General features: G+C 38.0%; 1 protein-coding gene across 1 annotated transcript in view; it reads right to left on the bottom strand.

The window, feature by feature from the left end:
• prodhb (proline dehydrogenase (oxidase) 1b) overlaps nucleotides 1-11,259 on the bottom strand; it is a 41,701-nt gene extending 30,442 nt beyond the window's left edge. Inside the window, exons 1-2 of the mRNA XM_057831733.1 lie at nucleotides 10,858-11,259; nucleotides 3,993-4,201 (exon numbers count right to left, since the gene is read on the bottom strand). Of these exons, the coding sequence (XP_057687716.1) occupies nucleotides 3,993-4,201; nucleotides 10,858-11,172 (524 nt within the window). The 5' untranslated portion in view covers nucleotides 11,173-11,259. The remainder of the gene's footprint in view (nucleotides 1-3,992; nucleotides 4,202-10,857) is intronic.
• Between the last annotated feature and the right edge of the window lie 1,645 nt (nucleotides 11,260-12,904).

The following is a 12,904-nucleotide window of genomic DNA, read 5'->3' as shown; positions in this document are numbered from 1 at the left end:
TAAATCATAAACTAAGACAAAATGAATAATTTCAAAGAGTTTTCCACATTTTAATGTGACATATTGCCTGTATTACTTATTTTAATAGAACTTGTGAACTTTGGAGTTGTGTAAGGTGGGTATTGACTACCATTTAACATAAGTTTGAGTGTGATTGGTTAAATCTATACACAGTCATATCTATAATTATAAGAAGGATTATGCGATTCTGCAACCAGATTATCGCAGTTGCTTATTTTAACTTATTACTAAGAATGAGACAGTCATGTATTCTTTCATAATTAAGTCTTACATCGTATGTGTCACATTGAATGTTTAAAAAGTTGAAGCAAAAAAGCTGAGCAGTCCACTCAACATTAATTCAGTTGCTTCAACAATCAATTCAACATTATGATAATGTGTAACACATGACATGTTGAGAGAGCGCATGCAAGTCATGGTAAAGAGTTCATTGAGCCGCCTCATGTTATTAATAATGTATGGCAAGTTTGAACTTTAAATCAGCTGTCAGCATACGTCAGCATCACTTAAACAGTTCTACTGACGCACTGCGAGCTTTCTTTGATTCTGACCTTCATTAAACTGAGCATCTTTGAAAAGTAAAAGGTCAGTGTTATTATTAGCGTTAACCTGACAAGTCCATTTGTCTAGTTGGGTGTCAATGTTATTAGGAAATGAATCATGTCGATGACTGACTTCAGAGCTCTCCGAATGCTGTTGCTGTCTAGATTGAGGTCAAACACGATTTTACATGAGCTCACTTACATCAGCTGCACGCTCACTCATCATGTGACAAAATTCTTAAGAAGTAATGAATTATTTTAGCAGCCAATCACAGGGGAGATATAGTTGGTTTATATTTTGGGCATTGAGGTGGGAAATACTTACATAATTTACATGTGGTAACTGTGAGGATTAGCGCCATTGCAACAACAAAGGTCACAATGGTTGTGTTTAATATTACATAACAATCAATGTCGCAGTTTGATAACCCGTCAAACAATTAGTGTTTTAACACAAATGGTGGAGCATCACCAATAGACAAAATATAACTATACTAATAGGAGTATTTTTTATGTTTGTCAGAAATGACTAATGTTAGTTATCTTACTGTCAGTTGTGAAACTCTAGTATTTACAGTGGTGGCCAAAAGTATTGGCACGGTTTGGCACCCCTGCATTTCTGTCAGATAATGTTCAATTTCTCCCAGAAAATGATTACAATTACAAATGCTTTGGTAATAATATCTTCATTTATTTTGCTAGCAATGAAAAAACACAAAAGAGAATGGGGAAAAAAATTAAATCATTAGCATTTTACACAAAACTCCTAAAATGGGCCGGACAAAACTATTTGCACCTTTTGAAAAGTTGTGTGATGCTTCTCTAATTTGAGTAAATAACAGCACCTGTTAGTTAACTGTGGCACATAACAGGTGGTGGCAATAACTAAATCACACTTGCAGCCATTTAAAATGGATTCAAGTTGACTCAACCTCTGTCCTGTGTCCTTGTATGCACCACATTAAGCATGGAGAAAAGAAAGAAGACCAAAGAATTGTCTGAGGACTTAAGAAGCAAAATTGTGAGGAAGCATGGGCAATCTCAAGGGTACAAGTCCATCTCCACAGACCTGAATGTTCCTGTGTCTACCGTGCACCACATCATCAATAAGTGTAAAGCCCATGGCACTGTGGCTAACCTCCCTAGATGTGGACGGAAAAGAGAAATTGACGAGAGATTTCAACGAAAGATTGTGCGGCTGGTGGATAAGGAACCTCGACTAACATCCAAACAAGTTCAAGCTGTCCTGCAGTCCGAAGGTACAACAGTGTCAACCCGTACTATCCAGGCCTTCAAAGAAAAGAACACGATCCGCACAGTCAAACATGGCAGAGGTTCCCTGATATTTTGGTGTTGCTTTGCTGCCTCTGGCACTGGACTGGTTGACCGTGTTCATGGCATTATGAAGTTTGAAGACAACCAACAAATTTTGCAGCATAATGTAGGGCCCAGTGTGAGAAAGCTGGGTCTCCCTCAGAGGTCATTGCTCTCCCAGCAGGACAATGACCAAAAACACTTAAAAAAGCACTACAAAATGGTTTGAGAGAAAGCACTGGAGACTTCTAAAGTGGCCAGAAATGAGTCCAGACCTGAATTACATAGAACACCTGTGGAGAGAACTGAAAATGGCAGTTCGGACAAGGCACCCTTCAAATCTCAGAGACACTGAGCAGCTGGCCAAAGAAGAATGGTCTAAAATTCCAGCAGAGCATTGGAAGAAACTCATTGGAGGATACCGGAAGCGGTTTTTCACAGTTATTGTGTATAAAGGTTGTGCTACCAAGTATTAGGCCAGGGGTTCCCAAACTATTCCACATCGGGCCGCTGTGGGTGCTGGATTTCTTTCCAACAAAGCAGGACGACACATGTGTACCAATCTGGTGTTTTACAAGTGTAATCAGTTGATTGTAGTCAGGTGCTGCTTGTTTTAGCAGATACCTCATTGGTTAAACGGTCTGTGCTCGATCTGTAGGACCAAAAACCAGGACCCACAGGGATCCTTGAGGACCGATGTTCGGCCATTCCTTACTACACGGCGAAACGTCTACACAATGCTCAGGGCGCTTGCGCATGCATCCACACGCATACGCACATCGGTTAGAAGCGGCGAGTACTCACTATTTTTGTTTTTATTTAGTTATTTAGAACCTTTTCAATGCCTCAAAGATACTTTTTGCATGTATTACCCTCTCATACTTTTAACCATTGTGTTTTTTTGTGTTAGCTTTGAAGCAGTTGACCACATTAGTCACGTAGCGTATTTAAACCGTGCATATTTGATAAAACTACATTTAAGTGTTTTCTGCAGGCATTTTTTTAGTACATTATTCCTGTATGCATCTAAACAAAACAAGTTTAGAGCGCACGGTAGTACTTTGGGTGTCAAATTCGACTAATGTAGGACGTTTCGCTGATGTAGCATATTTTGGCAGAACACCGGTTTGGGAACCACTGTATTAGGCTGAGGCTGCCAATACTTTTGTCCGGCCCATTTTTTGAGTTTTGTATGAAATGATAATGATTAAATTTTATTTTTCATTAACTTTTGTGTTATTTAATTGCGAGCAAAATAAATGAAGATATTACTACCAAAGCATTTGTAATTGCAATCTTTTTCTGGGAGAAATTGAGCATTATCCGACAGAATTGCAGGGGTGCCAATACTTTTGGCCGGCACTGTACTTCCCCCATATGGCTGTTTATTTTCCCATTTTTGGGGCACTCGATTAAAAGTAAATATTGTCATATTGATTTATTTTAAAAATTAAATTTAAAAAAATAGTACAATTTATTTATTTTTAGTTGGCTTACATGAAAAGGATAAAACTGCATTATTGTCTTTATTTAGAATGGCTATTCTTTTTTTATTTTACTGAAATCAATAAAGGCATTGTTTAAAAATATAGTTAGCTATTTATGCTTTTTACTATTAATTTATTATTAATAAACTTTAGAGCGTTATTGGGGATTATAACATGAGTGTATTTCTGTTTTCATTCATTCTAATGTTGTTTTGTTGACATGTTAATAATTTAAAACTATATTTATTCATTAAATTTTTTTTTTTAATTATCAACAATAACTAAATAATCACCATCCTACTTAATGCCTGTTGTCCATATATTTAAGCATCACATTTTGGGTCAGACACATGTCAAATGACCGAAAAGATGACGTCCACCTATGTGGACGCCAGGTCTTTATTTTTTTTTAATAAAAAAAAAAAACTTACTCTATAAAGGGTTAACTCATTGGCTGCCATGAATAGCAGTAGACATAAAAGCAGTAGTAAATAAGTTCATTCATGTCATTTTTGCTGAATTAACTCATTTAACACCACTGAATTTATGTTTCCTAGTACAATATGACTATTGCTGAAACAAGATATTTTGTTCTCTTTTGGGAAATACAGTAATGCAACTTTCTTACTACATTGCTGTCTGTGGCTCCTCCTCCTGGCTGATATCCTCCTCCACACTGTAGTCCAACACTGAACCCACACCAAAAGCCAGGTTCTTCTGGATGAGAGGCCTGATGGCTTTGTGATCCTCGCCAGCCACAAACTGTCCGTAAAACGTCATCTTCATCAGCTGATCAAAGGCTTTTTGACCCAATACCTTCTTTCCGAAATCCATTATCTGAGCAGAGAGAGAGAAAGTGATGCAACACGGTAGCTTTCATGAATCATTTAAACACATTCAGTCTAGTGAATTGCAAAGAGCCGCTGCAGATAGTACACACTTTTTCCCTCAGTCTCAAAGTTTATTGAATATTCTAACATGATGGTGGTGCCTGTGACGCCTCATCAGGAGAATTTGACAACACTTAGATGATGGAAGACACTACGCTGCGAACGTCAGTCACATCGTGTCTGCAGCGGCAGGTTGTGTCTCGGCTTGTTTTGAAAGGAACCGTCTTGCCTGACAAGACGAGTTGTGCAAAAACTTTTAAAGAAGTGATACCCGCCTTTATTAGTAAGGGAACTCTCCATGCAAGTCTCAAGGCAGACATTTCTGTAAAACAGGGACTCATAAAGAAAGGCAACCCCTTTAACTCAACCAATAAAGTGAGAGGTGATAGGAGCTAAAGGGGAGCCTTTTTAGAGCCCCGTCATATATTATATATGCCTCATGAATGCAAAATCATACTGCCTGCAAATGAAAAACTTTAGGGTACAGACTTTTGGGATAGTCTGAAAGCTTTCCTGTGACCCAGAACAGAAACAGCATGATCTCAAAAATCAAATGCAATCCATTCTGTGATGCCTGGCTTGCCTTCGAATTTGCTCAAATATTTTAACAATGGCAGTTACTGTATTTTTTGGGCCATAAGTTACACTTTTATTTCATAGTTCGACTAGGCCAGTGACTTATACTTGTAAGACTTATGTACTGTATATACTCGCGTAAGGGTCGCTCCAGCAGATAGATCGCACCCCTAGTTTGGGGTTAAAAAAGTAAGTATTTTAGGTTAACCCTTGTATACTGTAGGTCGCACCACAAAATGGGAAATTTTTTGACAAAATTTTGGAACAATTTTTGATACCAATTTGAATGAAACAAATAAAACTTGTTGCATTTTATTATTTTTTGACTTTATGTTTATTTAGTAACAACTTCTATAGGCTACATAGTAAAAACTAAGTACACGACACAAACAATGACAATGTGGTAAATATATTACGTTTCTAGTCTTTTCATCTTAACTGTCTTAACTTTCTTAACTGTTTTATGGCAACTCTTCTTCATCATCATGGATGGAAGCCCTCAAATTCCTTTTCATCACTACTATCACTACCATTTTCCAACATTTTTCTCATCTTATCATCAGGAATTTTTTTGCACAATCCTAGAGCAGTGTTTTAACCTTTTCTGAGTCACGGCACGTTTTTACATTGAAAAAATCCTTGCGGCACACCACAAACCAAAAACGTTCCAAAATTACTTTCTGTACAGTATATTCAATTATTTAAAAAATTCTCAATATTTTTACTTACTTAGTGTGAAATTTGAGCCTGTTCAGATGAACACAAAGCTGATATCCTGGCTGGAATCTTCGTCAACAGCTCTCAGTCTCTCCCTGTTTTTATTTTTTTTAAAGCAGTTAGGCTTAAAAAGCTCAGAATTATCAGACAGAGGGACTTTAGCAATGTCTTTAACCGCATCAGGGCCAAGCATCTCACTGACAATGGCTTTGCAGGCAGGTAGTATTAATATCTCTGCCACAGTGTAGAACTTTTTGGATTTAGCAACAAGTTCAGCAACAAGGTAACTGGCTTTGAGGGCTTCATTATTGAACTTTGCAGTTTTTCTCCTGTTTCTATGTGTTTTCACGAAGGCGAACAAAATAGTCCATCGACTTGTTTTAAAGCGACAGTTGTTTCGCTTGGAGGTAGCTGCTCGTGTCGCGTTCAAGAACTGCTGGGATTTCTAGACATCAGCCACCTTGCTGTCCTCGACAATGTGTTGGAATAAAACACGGGGAGGATTGACGGTCTTCACATATGGATAAAATGGAAAGGACACTTTCGTGTATATCGACACTTGACGAGTCTAATCCAATGATGTACAGTAGACGTGCTGTGGTCCACACTGTCGCAGACAGCAAGGTGGCTGATGGCTAGAAATCCGAGCAGTTCTTTAACGCGAGAAGAGCAATACCTCGCGCATCTGCACATGACCGACACGACTTTCTACCTGTTCCATCCTTCCAACTGCTACTCCACACGACGAGATAAAATGCGATATTGGATGATTTCTCGCGGCACACTAGTGCGAGTGTCACGCCGGTTGAAAAACACTGTCCTAGAGCACCCTCTTGAGCTCACTTGGCGACATTGTTTGTTATGAAAGCCAAGATGGCTGAGACTTACGCAGTTGCAGCTTTGGCTGTGATGTTGGTTAACGCTTTATTTCTTTCCTGGCCAAGTTTTGTTTGTCTAAATTACAGTGTATATTTTTGTTTTGCGACATGTTGTAAATTTTATACTAGACATTTGTAGATTTTTTTACTTATAATTTAGGTGTATAATTAGCATTCATAGCTAATTCTAAATTGTATGCTTTTTCAGTTTTACGACTGTCTAAATTGGGCAAGGGTCATGTACCGATTACCGGTTTCAAGGTATATCGTATAGTGAAAAAAAATCACGGTTTCAAAATGCAAAAAATTTCCATCATACCCTACTAAGTTATTAGCTATTTTTTATGTCCCAAAAATGCAGGGAGAAATCCGCTTGCAGCTGCAAGGCTCAATCCTCCCCCACCGTTTGTTGCTCAGTGTCAGTGAGTTAGCTCTGCTACACGATGGCTGAATGGAATTGTGTAGGAATACTTCGGCTACAAAAAAGTTACAGATGGCCGCAGATTAGAGAAGGAGGGCCAACCGACATGTAAAACATGTTTGAGGAGGGTGGCTGCCGAGGGGGAACACCTCCAATATGATTTCGCATTTATACAAAACTAAATGTCAGTAAACACTGTCATGAACGTTTCCCACCAGCTACGAGAGTTAACTCCAGTGTATTTAGTGTGTCTAGCGGTGGTAAAACGTGCTTTTTTTCTCTCTGGCAACTGTCTGCTTTGAGAAAGAGAGTGTGTGTATAACGTAAACATGATACGATCCATACACACGTGCTTTTTATGGAAAATAACTCAACTACTTTTGATGGTAATAATGTTGAGCTGTGGCTGTGGATTTTGGCTCACCTAAAGGACTGCATTTATTTCAATTTTATTTAGAACATTTCAATTATTTTTTGGTATTTTTTTTTTAACTTGAAATTATACTTATGTTCCAATTTGCTAATACGTTTTGAAAAATAAAAATCCTGTTCGATTGAATTTTCTTTTTTAACCCAGATATCTCAAAGTGACACATTTTAGAGCTGTAATTGCAATACAGTGATACCGTGAAACCGTGATATTTTGGCTTAAGGTTAACATACCGTCAGAATCTCATACATACACATACCTTGTCAGAGCATTGTATTGGTCGCACCGGCATGTTTGGGCAAAAATTTTGGTTAAAAATTGCGACCTATACAGGAGTATATCCAGTATGTATTTTTACACTAAAGCGTGAAGTGATACAGGAGATGAGGATTGAATTAATGGATTCGGTAGTGATCTTGAGTAAGATCGAAAGCTTGGTAAACAAATTATGTTGTATTGTTTAGGCTATAGTAATCAAATAACTGATTATATGTTAACAGATACCTGTTTAGCCTTTTATTTTCCATTTAATATTATTATAATGTAATGTTTGTTCCTGGTCTCTGGAGAAAAATTAAGCCCACAAAAATGCTACTTATACTTCAGTGCAACTTGTTTTTGCCCTCTTCATTGTGCATCTTTGGCTAGTGTGACTTATCGTCAGAAAAATAAAGTAGCTTTGAAATGAAATGGCAGCAACTATTCCAAAAACACTTCAAATGGAGGGTCACAATCAACGTCAAGAAAAGTTAGCAATTCTGCATCACAGTTCTGATGTTCAGGGTTCGACCGGCAACCAGTCCAACACTTAAAAACGTTTCCTCTGCCCCAGAAGGGTACCAAAATAAACCCACAAGAACAAGATGTACTAACACATTGCATTACATAACACATTCTTGCTCCAGGCATTATTTCACATTCATGTTCAACTTTAGAAGCTCTACTGTATAGAAAACTGTTGAACCGAGGTACCGGTGACTAGAAGCAAACTGATGTTGCGTTGCGGCCAGTCAGCCTGTATAACTTTGACGAGAGAATGAAGGTAAATGAAAGCAACACGCTCTGCACAAACAGACTCACTAGCTTGCTGGGAAAACAAGTTGTAATGTGAGAGGTGGGAGTTACATGCCTGCCTGTGGTTCGCACGCAACCAAGAGTTGTTTTTCTTAGACTCGTATTTGAAAACGAATCATGAAACGAGAGCTTGTGATAAATGAAATCATCTTTTGTAGTTTTGTCCAGGACTGTTGCAATCCTGAATATTCATCTGTATTGTATGTTAAATTGCTACGTATTGTGCAATGCAGCCAGACTGTTCAGCAGGTACATAGTCTAGTGAGCTCCAATATAAAAACTGTATAAAAATATGCCGGCAAAAATGGGTTGTTTGTATTGAATTGTAAAAATTTCTATCATATTTGTTTTGATACATCGTAAACATAATTAAATGCTCCAGAAAGATGTTCTAATGTTCTGCTTCTGCCATCCTTATTTAGCTTATAGGATTATCAACACATCCTACTGTAAATAGCATATGTTGTGTTGATGTAAGTAATGTAGTCTTTTGTAAGTGTACAGTATGTTATTATTGTGGTGATTCAAAATGTCACTTCCTGTTTCAACATTGCAGGCATTATCAACCATTTTGAAACTGAAAGCTTCTTCTTGGGTGCTCTTTTAAGAGAAGAGTTATCATTTTGCGACATACTTCTGAAATATTGTTTTTCTCAGATTATCTTTAATTATAAATTGTTTGTAATGGGGCCACTTGTTCTGGCCTCAGCAAGTGCCATTCCCAAAATCCCGCCAATACATACCAATACACTGATCATGTTCATGATTTCTTACAATAAACGTAGACAGTGATCGGATTTAAGGGAGAAAACTGATGTGGCACCTTTTTTATTTTTTTCAAGAATCGCTGAAAGTGTATAAAATGATCATTAAAGCGGAAGTTCAGGATTTTTGACATTAGGCTTAATCTTCGAGTTAACGGGGGTTTAGGTAGTTGGTGGAGTTGATTTCAACAAATTCCGTTTTGTTTGCAAGTTATTTGTTAGTTTCAGGGCTCTGGAGTGGCTAAGCTAGCTCAAGTCAATGGCACTATTATTGCATGCCAATTGCCATTTGCCCATTTCTTCTCTATGTTTTCACAGCCTCTAAATACACCGTTCGTGCATGCTGCCGGTTGTCAGTTAACTCAGCAGACTGAAATCTTTACTGCGCCTCCACTATTTGACCGCTTAGGAGAAGTCAGGTTTGCTGGAGGTCAAAATGTCGTTTGAAGGCCAAAATAAAAAACAACTTGTGGCGATCAGCCATCTTTGCTGTTTACATTTGCTTGGTATGCTTTAAAGTCACAACTGGTACCCTCCAAGTGGGATAAGTGCGACTTCCCACCTTGCTTGAATGCAGCATGAGAACGAGTGACCGAAGCACTCCTCTTTATTGGGGTCGTATTACGCCTGTAAAAAAATAGTCCAGCAGAATAAAATGAATTACGGCAGTTTGGTGTGACATTGTTTCAGCCGCATGGGTGTTTTGGAACAATGATCTGTGTTTTGAATTTATTTGACAATGTTGGATGTGTTCGTAGATCTTTATCTTTTTTTTATTGGCATGCTATAATGGCGCTATTGACTCGCGCTACCTTAGCCACTCCGCAGCCCTGAAACTAACAAATAACTTACAAAAGAAACGGAATTTGTTAGAATCAACTCCACCAACTAACTAAACCCCTGCTAACTCGAAGATTAAGCTTAATGTCAAAAATCCTGAACTTCCACTTTAATAGACATATTGCAGTGTTGCTCTTTCATTTTTTCTTACATCAAACTGCCAGTCACTGTGCCTGATTTAACTCATTGGCTGCCATTGATGGATGATAGCTGACAGCCCTCCTAGTCAAAACGGATTGGACATTTAGCGCTGTCAATGGCACTGAAAGATGAGTTTCACAGTCTGTCCTCCCAGTTTTAACTTGACATCTATGGTTATATCTTTGATATTACACTTTAGTACTGTCTGTTACACCACAGTATGTATAGTATTATTGTTTGATGGACCAGATAGTTTTAACCAGGGTTGCCAACTGTCCCTTGAAAAAAGGAATCATCCGGTATTCAGAAACAAAAGCATGTACCTTATTCATCTTTCAAGGGACGCGTTTTGTCCCTTATTATTACCGACCGGTTCTACCAATGAGGTGTCCCTTATTTATTTGTTTTTCAGAGAGTTGGAAACCCTAGTTTGAACAAAAGTGTACAGTATATCCTTCTTATTTGCAAAGTAGATGCTTCACATTAGTTACGGTATAGCCAGTATGATAATGAATTGATTCATTCAAAAAGATTACATTTAATATTAACCAATTGTAATAGTAACAGTTTGTTAAATGCTGAATTCCAGTTCCAGCAAAACCAGTTTTGTTTTGTTTTTTTTAAATCACCAAATCCAGCTGGATTAGTTGCATTTTGGTCCAGGTCTTGCTGGTACAGAAACCATATGCTAGACATTTTAGCAGGGTGACTTAACACTATTATTAGGGCAACATGGGTTCAATAGGCAAGGCCGCCTGTTACCTCTTGATTCTTATCAACCAGGAAGTCGTATGAGCACATCTTGAGAACCACCAGACTTCTAAGTAGCTCCAACGAGTCCTTGCTCTTATAAGCCTCTCTGGTCTGCTCGAAGTCCACGGATATCCCACTGCTCGGCCGTCCCGAAACAGCAGAATGTCCTTCTGCGTCAACATGTCGACCTCCGACATCGACATGCGTGTGCTGGGCTCGAATCGCCGGTTTGGCGCTATCGGAGAGCCGCGGTCTTCGGCTGGTGAGTAGCCGCCTGAGGGGCGCCTCGGCCCGGGCTCGCGTGACACATGCAGCCGGTAACATGAGAGGAGAGTATCTTTCTGGTAGTCTATGAAGCTAAAGAGAGAAGTCACGTTGGAGTGTTTACTCGAGGGAGGCTTCACGCTCTCATTTGCATCAGGAGGTGTGTCTGTGACGCGTTTAAACGTGTTTTGTTTCTCCGATAACCAACCCCATTCGCTCAGAGAACATTGTGTAACTTTATTACACAATACAGAGGTGGTAGAGTAGCCCAAAGTTGGTCTCCAGTGGTACTTCAGAACAATTTGAGTCTAATAACTAAAGGTAACTCAATTGAAACGAAGAAAAACAAAGCCTTCCAAATAATTGAGTACAAAACGAATGCAGTAGCTACTCAAAAACTGATTAACTGGTAGTAAACTATACATATCTTTACAAGATAATGAAGAATTGTAAAAAGCGTGCACTAGCACAATTATTTACACATTTATCTCGAGCACTTTGTGTAACTTTATTACTCATATATACAGAGGTGTGTAGTAGCCCAAAGTTACTCCAGTGTTTAGAACAAGTCTAATTTAAGTAAACAAAAGATTTAAAGAGAGAAGGTTCTACCTAATAAGTAGTAAAAGAATGTGGCTGCTACTAAAAAACTAATAAACTGTCAAGAAACTGGATATATACTGTATTTATATGCAGTATTTAGAAAATAATGAACAATGGTAAAATTGAAAATACACTAGCATACTGGTATTATTTACACATGGATCCAGAGCACATGTTTAAATTCATTACTCATACAAAGAGGTTGGTAGAGTATCACAAAGCTGGTCTCCAGTATTACTTAAAATAGTTTGAGTCTAATTTAATTGAAAAAAAAAGTTGTAAAATGGTAATTAAAAAGGAAAAAAGGAGTCTTCTTCCAAATAAGTGAGTGGTCAACACATCGAGAAACTAATTAGCTGGTAAGCAACAACACACACACAAAAAAAAAGAAACATGATATGCAAGAACCTTATTTCAAGTGGTTACGCACATGCTTTAAGTAAATATTAAGTTATGTAGGTAAATGAAAAATGCTTAAATGATATAAGTAAGATTTAATTAACCATTTGAACAAGTTAAGGAATCCTTATTCAAACCTTTTACATGCAAAATGTGTAACCTTACTAAACAAAAAAATAAATAGTATTTATGCAAGATCCTTATGGTGGTTACACACAGCTGCGTTAAGTAACTATTAAGTTATGTCATAAATGAAAAATGCATAAATTATTTAAGTCAGACTTAATTTACTGCTTGAGCAAGTTCAGCAATACCTATTCAAACCTTTTACATGCAAAATGTGTAACTACCTTTTGTTTTCGACCAATAGGAGTGTTAATTTTAAATATTCATTGTGATGTTGTTAATATTCTAGATGAGTGGGGAACCTTAGTGCTGAACATGGGCCGGACTGGCAATTGTACCCTACTGTTGCACTCGCTAGATGTAACAGAGGGACTTTGAATCCCTCAAGTAAGCTCAGAACTCAGGCTCACTACCATGTGTTTTTCAACCGAACACACTCCACTTATTTACAGACAACACTACTTACAGCCGCGGTGTCACTTCACCCACAAGACTTTGCGCCTGCTTTGTTTTCTGACATGTGCACTTAAATTGAGTGTGGCTGATTAACTCTACCTGTACATATAACCCTGCCAGGGTTGTCTGTGTTCAACTCACTTACTTGACACTGCACCAAGAGAAATCATGACACTGCTAGTGTTGAAACAACACCCAAATCAACACC

This window comes from Corythoichthys intestinalis, chromosome 3 (genome assembly GCF_030265065.1).
Source record: "Corythoichthys intestinalis isolate RoL2023-P3 chromosome 3, ASM3026506v1, whole genome shotgun sequence".
NCBI classification, from domain to species: Eukaryota; Metazoa; Chordata; class Actinopteri; order Syngnathiformes; family Syngnathidae; genus Corythoichthys; species Corythoichthys intestinalis.
Note: the sequence above shows the minus strand (reverse complement) of the source record. Positions and strands in the feature narration are given on the sequence as shown.